This window comes from Podarcis liolepis (assembly GCF_965112155.1).
Source record: "Podarcis liolepis genome assembly, chromosome: 10".
NCBI lineage: Eukaryota > Metazoa > Chordata > Lepidosauria > Squamata > Lacertidae > Podarcis > Podarcis liolepis.
The window spans coordinates 7,320,237-7,335,239 of NC_139562.1; the positions used below are offsets into that span (position 1 = coordinate 7,320,237).

The 15,003-nt window shown below is 43.5% G+C and overlaps 1 protein-coding gene across 2 annotated transcripts in view; it reads right to left on the reverse strand.

Moving 5' to 3' along the window:
• Positions 1–15,003, reverse strand: part of EXOC4 (exocyst complex component 4) — a 369,665-nt gene that overhangs the window by 243,329 nt on the left and 111,333 nt on the right. The window contains exons 8-10 of one of the 2 annotated variants that reach the window (XM_083461061.1): positions 13,282–13,427; positions 9,838–9,926; positions 2,757–3,027 (exon numbers count right to left, since the gene is read on the reverse strand). In XM_083461061.1, the coding sequence (XP_083317187.1) occupies positions 2,966–3,027; positions 9,838–9,926; positions 13,282–13,427 (297 nt within the window). In that variant the 3' untranslated portion in view covers positions 2,757–2,965. Of the gene's footprint in view, positions 1–2,756; positions 3,028–9,837; positions 9,927–13,281; positions 13,428–15,003 lie in introns of those variants that run through there. The other variant, XM_083461060.1, reaches the window with a different exon arrangement.

The following is a 15,003-nucleotide window of genomic DNA, read 5'->3' on the forward strand; positions in this document are numbered from 1 at the left end:
TAGTAAGGTAAAAGGTAAAGGTACCCCTGCCCGTACGGGCCAGTCGTGACCAACTCTGGGGTTGCGTGCTCATCTCGCTTAAGAGGCCGGGAGCCAGCGCTGTCCGGAGACACTTCCGGGTCACGTGGCCAGTGTGACGAAGCTGCTCTGGCGAGCCAGCACCAGCGCAGCGCACGGAAACGCCGTTTACCTTCCCGCTATAAAGCGGTACCTATTTATCTACTTGCACTTAAGGGTGCTTTCAAACTGCTAGGAGGGCAGGAGCTGGGACAGAACGACGGGAGCGCACCTCGTCGCGGGGATTCGAACCACCGACCATACGATCAGCAAGTCCTAGGCACTGAGGTTTTACCCACAGTGCCACCCGCGTCCCTGAAGTGGTGGTAGTAGTAGTAGTTTTAATTGAATTTTTATATACCGCCTAAACCCAGAGGTCTCAGGGCGGTTCACAGAACAATATAACACTATCAGCATAAATGCTGCTTTTTCATTCCAACCAACAAGGTGCCGCCTTGTGCATGAAGTATCCTAGCCGCTGTGTTTATAAATCTGTTCATTTCCTGACTGTGGTTTTTCTAACTGTGCAATCCTAACCATGTCTACTCAGGAGTAAATCTTATTGAATCCATTGGGGCTTACTTCCAGGTAAGTGAGCTTAGTCAGGATAACGGAAAATCAATTCACACAAACGCCAAAGGACAGGAACATGGATAAACTCCAGAGGTGGTGCATGGCAAGTCCTTGAGGTTAATTAAGAAAAATTAAATCCCACGAGGCCAGAAGGCCAAGGACGTGTTTCAAATCACAACATGAGGCATGACAGAGATAAGAACAGAATGGTGCAGTGAGGGGAATATCTTCATTTTTCTACACTTGAGTGAAATGGAAGGTCTAACATTCAACTCCGGGGGAGTTGCTGCACACACCTCAAAATGCTTTGAGAGCATTAAAAAGGCAAAAACAACAAATGAATGGTGAATATTTCAAATCAGTTTCAATAGGAGCACCTTTTAGCCACAGCACGATAGCAATGAAAAAGTTTGACAGGAGCACTTTAATAAGGGCATTTGAGGCCATTTCCTAACCAGAAAGCCCACCCTCAATACCCCAAAATAGTACACTTCCAAATCCAGAGATTCATAACTGAGCCTCCCAATTTAAACATAGGTAGGATGGAGACATAAAGTCCCGAGTCTCAGAACAGCACCTCCATATTCGGCAAACGTTAGCACTGAACTTTTTTTAACCTGCTGTCTGTAACTCTGGGGGAATGGAAATTGTATGGATTATTCCCCTAGGCTTTCAACTGTATCCCAGAACTTCTCAGAGGTCCCACTTTGGTCCCCTTTCCGATGAAGCTTTGACCCCGAAGTCATAATTCCCAATGATAATGAAGTATCTGTATGCAGAATTGCTTTGGCTGACATTCATCAACATGTTAGCCCACATACCCCCACTTTTCTTCACCTCACCACCCTTATCACTGTCTAAATGTAGATTTTAAGTTTCTTGGTGAAGGGGTCTAGACCTGTGCCTTTTTCCTCTAAAGTACCATGCAGAATGCTGGCCCTATGAAAATCCCACAAACACACACATCTGGCTTTTAGGTGCGCTGTTACCAATACTAGGATAACTTGAAGGAGAAACTTAAGGAATAAAATCCTGCATGCCTCAGAGGTCTCTCCTGTCTATAAGCCACCCCCTCTCCCCAGAAAATCTGCTTAGGGCTGTTGTTTAGTCATTTAATTGTGTCTGCGTCTTCGTGTCCCCATGGACCAGAGCACGCCAGGCACTCCTGTCTTCCACTGCCTCCCGCAGTTTGGTCAGACTCATGCTGGTAGCTTTGAGAACACTGTCCAATCATCTCGTCCTCTGTCGTCCCCTTCTCCTTGTGCCCTCCATCTTCCCCAACATCAGGGACTTTTCCAGGGAGTCTTCTCTTCTCTTGAGGTGGCCAAAGTCTTGGAGCCTCAGCTTCAGGATCTATCCTTCAAGTGAGCACTCAGGGCTGATTTCCTTCAGAATGGATAGGTTTGATCTTCTTGCAGTCCATGGGACTCTCAAGAGTCTCCTCCAGCTAGAAGCTTCTAATAAATATTTTCAATGATATTTGACCTTCAAGTATTTAAATGCTGTCCTTCATTCAACAGCTAAGCTCTCCGCTGTTGACGCCCCATACCATCTAAGAGGCTGACCCATAGTTCACGGCAAATACTAGATTTGAACTCAGGATTTCCTGGTTCACCGTTCAGCCTCTTAGCTACTTCACTCACGGCCATTTTTTAAAACCAAAGTAATTCAACTTCCCGCTTGAGATATCACATTTCTTTCTTCCCTGACCCCATCAAGATTTATAATGCATATGTATGGCGAAATTCCAACTTGGTCTTTCTATAGTCTTGTCTTATACCATAAACAACAAGGTATTCCTCCCTGTTGGGGTATCACATTTCTGGCAACATGAGGTGGTCTCTATTGGCAGCACTTTCTGGCAGCCCATACTGGGTATCTGTTCCAGACGGTATTGTGCTCCCAAATTCTGAAGTTGAGACACTAACAGTACTGCAGAAAAGCTCCCAAGGTCAAGCTTTCGACTGCTTGCACCTTTCGACAGCAATTAAGCCAGCTCTGTGTGTTACACAGCAGGGATTAAGTTGTCCTGCTCCTTATCACAGACACTTAGGCCTTGGAAAGAGTTGGGGTTTGTTTATTTTTAATAAGCAACAGCTCCAGATAGGAACTACAGATCAGAAAATGGCTGAAGTCATAAATGCTTACACACGGAGAGAAAGCTTTGTGTCAATAGAAAGGCTCCTTCTTCCCAAAAGGCTATCAATATTTTGAGTGTTCAGAAGGAGGAATCTCAGTAAAGGTGTCTGTCTGCCGGAAAATGCAGAGCAGCAGCTGTTGTCTAATAAGGCAATGCTGTTGTAATTCAGACGCGAAAAATGCAGAAGATGCTTTGCTAATCAAGAAAGGGTGAATCCTCTGTAGCCATTTTGAAAGCAGGTGCCCTCCCCACATAATCTATACAAGAAAAAGAATAAGGTATCATGAATATTCATTCTACACAGTGGACATCTTTGGGTGGATTTATTCCACACAGTAGCTATCTTTGGATATTTTGGGGGAGGGTATGCAAAACAGGAAACCTAGATGAATTCCAGCAGGAGATACCCCAGCTAATTTGGAGAGCTGCAGATTATAAAATGTGAACCACGAGGAGGCAAAGCTTGCAACAACTGTTCAACCTGCAGCCCCAGCAAGAAAGAGGATACAGGAAGGCAGGAAAAAGGATCATTCCCAGGACACTGACTATGGCTGACTAACTCAAGAGAAGGAACTGGGCTTCTCTTCAGCTTCAAAGAAATCACAGGCAAAAATAATTTCATATGAAACAAACAACTCTAGAAGGACCAAGCTCTGAGAAAAATGAATATGCACAGCAGGTACTGTACCAACATTATGTTCTCAGTAAAGGAGAACATCCTCACATGGGATGTGTGGTAGCAATGCTGGCTCTTTGGACTCTTTGACTCAAGCTCATTGTCCATCCTTCCCATTCAGACAGAAATGTTTTCACCCTTACCCCCTAGTGATCAGTCCCCCCAAACCAGATCCCTTGTCCAGTTCCAGTCACTTTTCTCCTAGCAATCAGCTTGAAAGTCGCTCTGCAAGCTCTTTGATATTAAGCACCAGCCATCTAGTTCCATTAGTATTAAAAAGGTATCACAGGTATCACTGCGGGGTTGAGAATAGTCCCCCATCAAAAAAAGATCTCACATTGAGGTGCCTACTTGGTACATATAGCAGGCCCATCTCTGGATTGTATCACTGATGCCACACTGAGGGCTGTGGCTGCTTTTACAGGGGCTGCCCACCAGGTTGTTAACTTCAGCCATTTTCCTCCTCCGAGGCACAGCTCCAAAAATTTCTAGAGGAGGCTGCATTCAGCACTATTGGAGAAGGAGAGGGTGGTGTCTAGAAGTCATGTGCTCCCTTAACTCCTGGACTCAGCTGCCTCTCTGTCCTTAGACTAGATCCCAGTCACAACCACCCTGAGGGAAGTCCCCCATGCTAGGACTCAGTATGGCTGCTGCATTTGTGTCCTCTGGCCAAGAGACAGGAAGTGCTGCTGCCTAGAGCTTCCCATATCTTAGTTCAATGAGAGTTGAAAGGCAAGCAGCCACCTCTTGCCAAGGATGAGTTCATGACAATGTTGGGCTTCCTCGGCTAGAGGTGTTTGTTAGCCTTGTAGCCATCTTGGATATGGAATGCAACAAATTATTTGGGGGGCTGGGGGGGTATAGGAAAGTCCAGCCTGTCAGCAAAAACAAGATAGAAGCTGTGTTAGGCTCTTCCCACCAGAGGGAGTTTGCACTTCCTGTCTAAATAACCCCCATCTGGAAGAAGGGAGGAGCTCTTCTATCACCAAAACAGAATTCTTACAGACTTAAAAGCAATCTCTGCAGCACATGGATAAACAATTTAATTCCTTACATATAGATTCTGTTTCTCTTTTCTTCCTTCCCGCCCCCTTTTCCTTTGCTGTCAAGTTATCTGACCTCTGTTTGATAATCTCATTTCCTGAAAATCAAAATACCGGAAATTTAAGCTTCCTAGAGTGTTAATTGTGACCCTGCTCCATTGCTAATCAAAAAATTGGATGTTTTGCATGAAAATGCTGCTCTAATTAATTCTCAGTCATAAAGCGCCCTGGTTTTAATAACCCCTTCTTGATTGGATAGCCTTTGAAGAGACGGTTGCTGCTAATCTGCTACACTAGAAAAACCGCACGCAGAGGAAATAATAAGTGGGCTTCTAAGGTCTGAATGAGATTATTGCATTAACACAGCCAAAGCGAAGAGGAGCAATCCCTCTGCCCCAACCTCAAATAAAGCTCCGATTTTGACGGGGTGGGGAGCAACCAAGACACCCGAGAGAACAGAAAGTCCCCTAGCTGCATTCCTCAAGGCAGAAGGAGCTCTTCATTTAAATTGTTCTGCCATTTTGAGGTTCCTTTTCAAAACTTAGGGCATCCACCTGCCACAATGCCTCTTTAAAAATGAGACAAGAACACATCAGTCCTTCCTTCCCCCTCCCTATCTCCTCTGAATGACAGCGTATTATCATACGCAACTCTAAGAGTGCTGAACTGAATTTTCATTACTCCAAACGTCAAAAGCAGTTTGTGTCACCAGAGAACACAGATGGTTGTCCTAGGCTGCCTTTTTTTGTTGCTGCTGTTCTTGGTTAACACAAATTGCATGAGCCACAATAGATTGTGCCTTTCAGAAGAGGTGGGTTCTTCCTGGGAATGCCATTCCCTATAAACAAGGCCTGAACTACATGCTCAGCAAAATCAGTGTCTGCTCTGAACTTTACGATATCCCACTGCAGGCATAGGGAACTAAATTTCTGAAGGCGCTTCAAAAATTCCCTGAACGTAGAAAAAGCTAGCACAAGAAGGTGGTACAGAAAAGGGCAGACTGCTTTGCAACCAGGTAGACTCAGCTGTTCTGTTCTTGGTTCATGAAGTAAGTTGTCAAGAGAACATTGCAATTATCTTCCAGAACTTGGGAAGACTAAATATTGGTGGAAACCTGCCGGTTGCTTTCCCTGCCTCTTTGTGCCCCCCTGAGGCTCTTCAAATTCTCTCACCGCATGAACTTTCTTCATGGACTTAGTTGGCAAACTGATATGAGAGCACTGCATCAGCGTGGGAAATGATTTGGGTTCCCTATGGTGACTTAGAACAGAAATATCACCTGCTGTATCTAACGAAAATCTCAGATTCACACTGGCTTTGACAAAAACATGCAACTTGCTTGCAAGACACATCCTAGTAACCAGATCTCTCCTTCGGCATGTTGATTTCACTTGAAACCCAACATAGAGGAAGGATGCTCTGAAAATATATTATTAATCAACATTTTTATCTAGTAAAGGTAAAGTTATAAACACAGCCTCCATTAATAGTTAAGATGTTTATTATCTAAACCAGAGCTTTCCAAACTTTTCATGCTGGTGACACACTTTTTAAACATGCATCATTTCGCAACATGGTAATTCAGTTTTATTAGCAAACCAGGGGTTAAATTAACCCCTTTCCAGCCCCGGAAAGAGCATGGGGAGCGTTCATGAGAAACACCTACATTCGCGACACACCGTTTGGAAAGCTCTGATCTAAATCTTGGCTAACCAAATTTTGCAATGATGCACCCTGAAGCAAAAGAAAAAAATCCTAATATTCTGGGTTCTGAACTGGCAGTGAGGGACCAAGAAAAGGATCTTGGGATTGCGGTGATTAACGTGATGAAAATGGCAACTCAGTGTGCAGCAGCTGTGAAGAAGGCAAATGCCATGTTAGGGATCATTAGGAAAGGGATTGAAAATAAAACTTCCAACCTCAAAAAGGACATTCCCATGTTGGAAAAAGTTTGGGAAACAGTAGCCAAAATGATCAAGGGTCTGGAGCAACTTTCCTATGAGGAAAGGCTGCAAGATCTGTCAATTTCTCATTTAGAAGAAAGGTAAGGGGGATATCATGCAGGGGTGTAAAACTAGGAATGGTGTTAAGAAAGTAGATGGGGAATTTTTTTTATCTTGCTTTCATACTATTAGAGCCTGTGACTGTCCACATTGGAAGATTCCAGAGACACAAAAGAAAGCACTTCTTCACACAGCACATTGTTAAACTATGGCATTCACTCCCATAAGATTATAGTAGTGGCTGCCAACCTGAATGACTTTAAAGGGGGATGAGACAAATTCATGGAGGGCAATGGCTGCTGGTCATAGTGGTTATATATAACCCGCAGGATCAGAGACAAAATGACTCTGAAAAGCAGTGGCTGGGGATCATGATCAGAGACTGCTGGTGCCAGAGCCAGCACAAGTTTTGCTGCCTGAAGTGAAGAACAAGACCCTCCCTCACTGCATATACAGAACACAAGCAAGGCAGCAGCTGAGTCTTCCTCACTAGTGATGGGACAAGAGCCTCCACTATTCCTGAGAGCAGAAGGATAGCTTAGCTGGCGTGGAGCAGCCAGTGTGGCACACACAGCTCTGTCTTCCCAACAGCTTGCTACACTCCCTGCATCTAGTGATGAAGGCAGCAGCCTGACTAATAGCAGGGCTGGCCGTAGCTACTATGCTTGTATCCTTGTGAGCTTCTCACTGGGGTATTCTCTTCTCCACTATGAGAATGAATGCTGGAATAGCCCTTTGGTCAGACACAGAAAGTCTCTTCCAATGTAATCACCCATGACTCTTGACTAAGCTGCTGTTGAATGTAACTCACTGGCATGGATATATAAGCAAGCATTATACCAGCTCCACTTCTTGAATGCGCCAGATAATCTGAATTAAAGTTTGCATTTGGGGCTGTTTTTCCCTTGCACAATTCTAAGTTACCTTCCATTCACTTCCAAATATTGCAAGTCATCTGCATTAAATGCTGTAACATTTCTTGTGAGGCAAGCTCCAAATACTTGATGTGCAGACATACCAGACCAAGATCAGGGGGAGGGGTGAGAAGAGGCAGGTTAGGGGGCCACAAACAGCTTCTTTCACAAAGCTCACTGGATGGAATGGTCATTACCTTTCAGCCTAGCTTACCTCATAAGGTAAAATGTGAATGATTATATAGCACCATGAGCATTAGTTAGTACACTGGGATATAGAATGAATGCTCATACATATGAACGGCATACCTCTGCACATCACAGAAAGGCTGACAGCTTCCTCCCTAGGAAGCAGAACACAGGAAAACTCTGAATATTCTCAGAACAACTTACAGGTCATTCTCCTCCATTGCAAAGTGAAAGTCTGGAAGAAATGTGCTTCTGAATGAAAAGGCCATAACCCAATATAGAGCTACATGTGCAAAAGCCTACTGACTCATCAGATTAATTAGGCCTTTATTTGGTGCTGGATTGTAACACTCAAAACAACTAGCTCCTGAATCAATCCTAGAGAGAATTTGGCTTTGCTCCTGAGAAAGCAGCTAAAAATTGAATATATTTGTTCCCTCCACACCTTCCCTGCCCCCATGACACCAAGGTAGGGTTTGTTGCAGATCTGTTGAATTGTGGTGTCAGATTTACTGCTTTGCAGCTAATGGGTAACTTTAAAAAGGGAATGGCACTTCCCTCTCGGCTAACTGTGTCAGTGTGCTGGTGTGAATGCTGCACCCCCAGCCAGTTTCTAAACGCAGGAAACCTGGCAGGCAAGAGAGCAGGAGAGGCTGTTCCTCTAAAAGCTCTGAGCATCCACCTCCAAGTCACGTTGGCTCCGCATTTTATGGCAGAGTCAGAATCAGCAGGGGGCATTGGTAGCGACAGTAATTAAATCCTATAGTGTCTGCTATGCAAAGGGCACTTCATTAATTACAAGGAAGGTGACGGCTGTGCTGTGCAGCTCTTTGACAACCATGCCGCTTGGTGGAATTAACTATACTATTAGTGTAATGTATAAGAAAGCTATTAGGGATGTAATAGTAAATTCATCTGAATACAAAATTTTTAAACACAAACAACGCAAACAGGCTCTCTCTTTTATCAAGGAAATGCCAAGATCTCACCTCTCACTGTTAGATTGGCATTTTATAGCAGCTCACCCCTTGCATACACACCACAACCACGGTGTATAACTGGGTAATTGCATTAGCTCACCTTCATCCCTTGTTAGCCTTTGCCTCTCCCCTTCCAACCCAGCATCTGGTTTTGAAATGCAGAGAACTTTGAATGGAAAGATCCCTGGGTCAGGAGCCTACTTTCCTTTCTTCTTCCAACAATGCTGTAAAGGGCCAGGAACATGGATGGTTCTATCATAAGCAGCAAGCAGGCCCTCTCAACTAAGTGTTGCAGTGGGTCTCTAGTCTCTCTCTCTCTCTCTCTCTCTCTCTCTCTCTCTCTCTCTGTGTGTGTGTGTGTGTGTGTGTGTGTGTGTGTGTGTGTGTACTACCAGAGCCTAGCATTAAAAATACAAATACAAACGTTAAGAACAATAAAATCAGAGAATCAGAGAATTGTAGAATTAGAAGGGACCACAAGGGTAATCTAGTCTAACCCCCTGCAATGCAGGAATCTTCTGTCCAACGTTGGGTCTGAACACACGACTGAGATTAAGAATCTCATGCTCTACTGACTGAGCTGCAGTGATAGTTAGAACATTTGTTCCAACTTGGGTCTATCTTTATGTGCTTTTTAGTTTAGGTTTTTTTATGAACAATTAAAAGTGCAACTAGTCTGCTTCCAATCAATGTGACTTCTGCATGCAACTGAGTGTTTGGAGGAGATCTGAGAATAGCAATTTAAGTAGACTGACATTTTCTGCAACCTGCAATAGCTCGGATGTTTTCATTTTCTCATCTCTTTCCCTGGTCTGAGGAAAGTCACTGTTTGCTGTTTGGTCCATATTTCCTTTAAAGCAGGAAGAGAGAGGGAGAAAGAGGGAGGGAGGAGCACGCATGCCCAGGTCTACTGCATTACTATTTCCCATCTGTTATACTGGCCTCCCAAATATAATACAGCTGGAAAGAAATTTCAGCGAAATCTATCATCCTGAAAGCATTACAAAACATACTTTGTGAGTGGGTGGGTATCAAAACCTGGCTGTACTGTAAAACTCAAATATCATGACAAAAATCAAAACTGATATTGCTACCATGGAGTTTTATCTTGCAGTCCGGTATTTTGAATTCTGACTTAAAATGTGAAAACAACTAGTTTGAAGTTTTGATCTGTTTCCAATTTATTTCAAAAAAGACAGCGGCTATCAAGGTAAGTGAAAAAGTGTTACTTAAGTGTTCATTTGAAACCAGATTTGGCCTACCTTGAAGTTCACCACTCCTGCTGTACAACTCCCTCCTCTGCTCCCGCAAATAGGCACTCATACTAATGGCATGGGAAGATGATTCAAACCTGCAATGAGACAAACACAGAACGTCAGCAGGCATGATGAATCGATGTGAAAGTCAAGGCCAGTTCCAATATGCATGGTCATATACTGACAGTGTAATCCTGAGAGCGAGAAAGTGGCCATCTTCAAAAGCTAAACAAGATGCTAATTCTGTTGATCTCTGACTGAGTCCCCGTATCCCTCCCCATTATTAATCATCTCATACATTTCATTCTGCTGCTAAGATCCTAACTAGAAGGCACCAAATCTTAGCCTGTGGCATGTACCTCACATTCTTCTGAATATTCTCCAGAGTGTTACGGGCCCCTGGCATCATGAGCACTAACAAGGAACATAGGTCATTTACTCAAAGCAACACTTTTGTACTGATCATTTCCAGCCACACCCTATGCAAAATGGACACTTCCTCCTTCCTCCCCACTTACCATGTCAGGTAAAGTCAGACTACAAAACACAACTCTTTGAATATTCCTGGCCATGGGAAACTGGTGAGAATAGTTCCTTTAAGACATGGGTAGGCAAACTAAGACTCGGGGGCTGGATCTGGCCCAAACGCCTTCTAAATCCGGTCAGCGGACGGTCTGGGAATCAGCATGTTTTTACTTGAGTAGAATGTGTCCTTTTATTTAAAATGCATCTCTGGGTTATTTGTGGAGCATAGGAAGTCATTCATCCCCCCCCCATAATATAGTCCGGGCCCCCACAATGTCTGAGGGACAGTGGACCTGCTGAAAAAGTTTGCTGACCCCTGGTTTAAGAGTTTTACCCCAGACACACGACTCTCTAAAGCCCTCTGCTTATAAGGTAGGAAGAACAGTCTCTTCCACAACCATTACAGAAGGAAAGAAAACATCCTGGGAAAATGCCACTTTAGGTGGCCATGCAAGTCTGCCTAGCAGCAGGCCTCCCTATTCTGTCTGTATGATAACTCAAAGGAACATAGAAAGCTGCCTTGCACCAAGACAGACCACTGGCCCAACTAGCTCAGTATTGTCTGCTCTGACTGGAAGCAGCTCTCAAGGGCTTCAAGCAGGGGACCCAGCCATACCTAGAGAGGATGGGGTAAACAACCAGATGCTCTACCACTGAGCTAGGGCCCTCTCCATAACTTAGCCTGATTACTCAAGGAGGGCTCTTGAAAATGCAGAGAGCCTTCTGGCAGGTAGATAGCCCTCTAAAATGGGAAAGAGGGTTGGGAGACAGCTGCTCTGTGTGGCCAGACAAACACCAAAGGAAGAAGAAAACAGCACGACCGAGGCATTATCAAACAACTACACCTCTCAACAGGATGAAAAATGCCATTTTAATGGCAAGATCTCTGCAGATGCAGTGACAGCTGACAGATAAAGCAACCAGAGTTCCCAGCAAGCATGGCTGTCATTGTGGTTAAAGCAATGACAAGAGAATGAGCAACAGGGGACATGCGCTTCTTATTAAGCAATTATGCCTTACTTCATTTTCGTCAGACAGAAATGAGTGTGTGGGGCTGGAGCAAAGAAGCTGACGAGCTAACATGCCAAGCAACAGGGGATGGGAGCAGTTCAGGATCAGCAGGGAAACTGCAAGAAATCCAAAGATTCCAGGGAATCTATGAGGGAATCTCAACAAGGTTCTAGTCCTTTGATGCTGAGTGTGAAGTTGCAGGCTACCTGCAATTCCTACACAAAAGGGGAGAAGGCGCCATGCTCTAAACCACTGAGCCTCTTGGGCTTGCCAACTGGAAGCCAGCAGTTCGAATCTGCACAACAGGGTGAGCTCCCATTGCTCTGTCCCAGCTTCTGCCAGCCTACAGTTTATCTACTTGCCAGTGCAAGTAGATAAATAGGTACTGCCATGGCAGGAAGGTAAACAAACAGTGTTTCTGTGCGCTCTGGTTTCCGTCATGGTGTTGTGTTGCCCCAGAAGCGGTTTAGTCATGCTGGACAAATGACTTGAAAAGCTGTCTGTGGACAAACGCTGGCTCCCTTGGCCTGAAGCAAGATGAGCGCCACAATCCCATAGTCGCCTTTAACTGGACTTAATTGTCCAGGGGTCCTTTACCTTTTTTTACCTTACGCAACAGTGTGACTATATAGCACATTTTAAAACAATTACAGTAATTACACGTGATAAAATTATAGGCATAGATAGGCTTGCTGGGAGGAAAAGTGAACAGGCACCAAAGACATTACAGGCAGAGGCATTTGCCTAATATTAATGGGCAGGTTGTTCCAAAGAGAAGGTGCTGCTACACTGAAGGTTTGATTCCTTGCAAGTGCAGAATGAACAATATGTGATACTTGTAAAAGTGCCAGTTCTGAGATTGAAGCAGTCGAATGGGCACGTATGCATATATAAAGGAAACTGAGACCAAGAGAGATATCTAATCCATGATGCCATAGTCCCAGTGATTAATTTAAAAGATGCATTTCCAGTTTACCACTAATTAATCAAAGGGGCTTATTCTGGGCTATTGGTCTCCAAAAGAAAAGCCAAGAAAATGGTAAAAGAAAAGTAAAAAATGCAGGGCAGTGGCACTGCTGTATGAAGGCTGGAAGCCGGAAGTACAAAAGATTAACCCCAGAATCACTCATGTTTAAAATGTTGACTAAAAAAAATCACGGCAGTGATTAACAGCATCCAGTTGAAGCAGCATCAAGAGAAAGAGGCACACAATGGACCAAGGACAGAATTCTTGAGTTAATCAAAACAGAATGGAACAGAAGAAGCACAACTGCCAACACAGATCAAGCTTTGCCCTTGTCATTCTATAACTTTCTGTAACACATGTTCCCACGCATGTCTGTGCAAGAGTGTAAGTCAGTCGGATGTGGAGAATTCTGAAACAAATAAAAGTGGCTGAACTTCAGCTGTGGAGCCAAAACAGCCCCAATGATTTATTCAGACAGTTGCAAGAACCAGCAACCTTTTCCTCCTCTGCAACATTATTTGTATGTGTATGTTCTCTATACCCTCAGAGGGACAATAAGCTTGCCCAGCCTCTCTGCCTTCCCCAATTCATGAAGATGGATAAAGCAGTCTTATACTGTGTCTCAGGGGGAAAGAGAAGAGAATCAGACTCCCCTTCCACTACTATTTATCACCATTTCTCCGCCAGGATTCCAACTCTCACGCCTCCTTTAGAAAACTCAGGTCGGGGAGACCCACATTTAATGTGAAAATGAGGGAGTCCATTTGCATCATACGTCTGACTTCCACGTGACCTAAGTGTTTGCAGCCTCCTCCCTAAATTAAGCAACCATCTCTCCTCTTAAAAATAAAGCTCGGTAACTATCAAGCACAGAGCAGTACTGAAGATGGACTAGATAATCTCTATGCAAAACACAGTTTGGAAAAGAGAAGCAGCGCTGCACTTACTTGAAGAGGGAGGTTTTAGGCCTCTGGGGTTTCTTTTTTGCAAAGAATGCTGCAAATTCCCGTCCCGAGCTGGCATAACTAAGCTGAGCTGATGGCTCCGAAGATGCCCGTGTATTTTTCATATCCAAGTACTCCGTGAGCAGCATCTGGAGAGAAAGGGAGGGAGGAACAGCATTTTAAGAAGCACGTTTTTTAAAGGCTTTGTAAACAAAGTCTCAAATTAATGCCGGAAAACTAACCCATACAATCCATGAATACAGTTTGCACAAAAGTTTACCATCAGATTAAAACTCTCGTCAGAAGAAAGCTTTTGGTTCTACGCATCAACCTGGCAGATTTCTGAACTAACAAGCCAGCCATTTGGTGTGGAATGGCTGTGGAACTCCCTTTCATTGGATGTCAAGGAAATAAAACAACTATCTGACTTTTAGAAGACATCCCTGAAGGTTCAGGGAGGTTTTTTAATGTTTGATGTTGTACTGTGTTTTAATTTGTTGGAAGCTGCCCAGAGTGGCTGGGGCAACCCACTCAGAGGGGGACAACAGCAACAGCAACAGCAATGACTCTAGTAGGGTAGTGGTGCCTCAGTTCTGAAACACCCTCCTTTTGAAGGCTAGGATAGCCAAGTTATGTTTGGGAGTTCACTTTTAAATTGAAATATGTTTTTGTTTTTCCTAGAATTTGATGGCTATGGTTAATAATAATAAATTTTACTTATACCCCGCCCTCCCCAGCCAGAGCCCGGTTCAGGGTGGCTAACACCAGTAAAAATTACAGTAATTAGGTTAGGCTGTTTTTGAATCTTTATTTTATAGTACTGATTTGGGGTTTTTTATTATAGCTATTATTGATACTGGTGCTGATATTTAACCGTTGTTGTAATTGTGTTTTGTGATTTATTTATTTTTGTAAACTGCTTTGAGGTCACTTTCAACAAAAAGCAGTATATGCACACATTAAATAATAACAGTAACATTTAGGTGCCAACACAGCCCATGTCATGTGGAATGAAATTATCTTGCAGAAGACACTCCTTTAGATAGCTCTAAAAAGGGCAGTAAAATTTAAATTTGCAGCAAAAGTTTCACCAAAATTCCTGAGCATACAGAGATTTACTGATGCCTTTACAGACAAAAATTTAGTCTGCCACACTGGATCATATTTTGTAGCATTTGAAAAGAACCCACTGTCTTCAGATGAGCATATTCAATACAGATCTAGACTCATTTAACAACCACTCCCTCTTTGCGAGAAGCCATGGGAAATGTTTTTTCTGTAAGGAGGAGATCCCCTGTGATTTCCCAGCAAAACCACAACAAGGTACAGTTCACAAAGTTCTTTGCACTGGCTTAGAGTGAAAAATGAAGTTTTTTTAAAAAGCAGAAAAATAAATTATTTTGATCAGCACATATTAGAGCACTGACAACACCTGGGGCCCATAACAGCATAGCAGGATTATTGGTAACCATAATTCACCCTGTTAGGAAGCTGCCTTATTACATTACAGAGCACACTGTAGGTAACAAGTGGAATGTATCAGTGAAGGAAGGATCTTATTTAAACAAATTAGCATGAAATAACAACCAGGCCAACAGTACTAAGCTGCTAATTAGACACAACTGAGAATTCTTTTTTTAAAAAAAGATACAACAAAATTAAATAAAGATAACCTGATTTCTATCCCTAACTATCTCAATTAGTTCACCAGCAGAGAGACTTCTG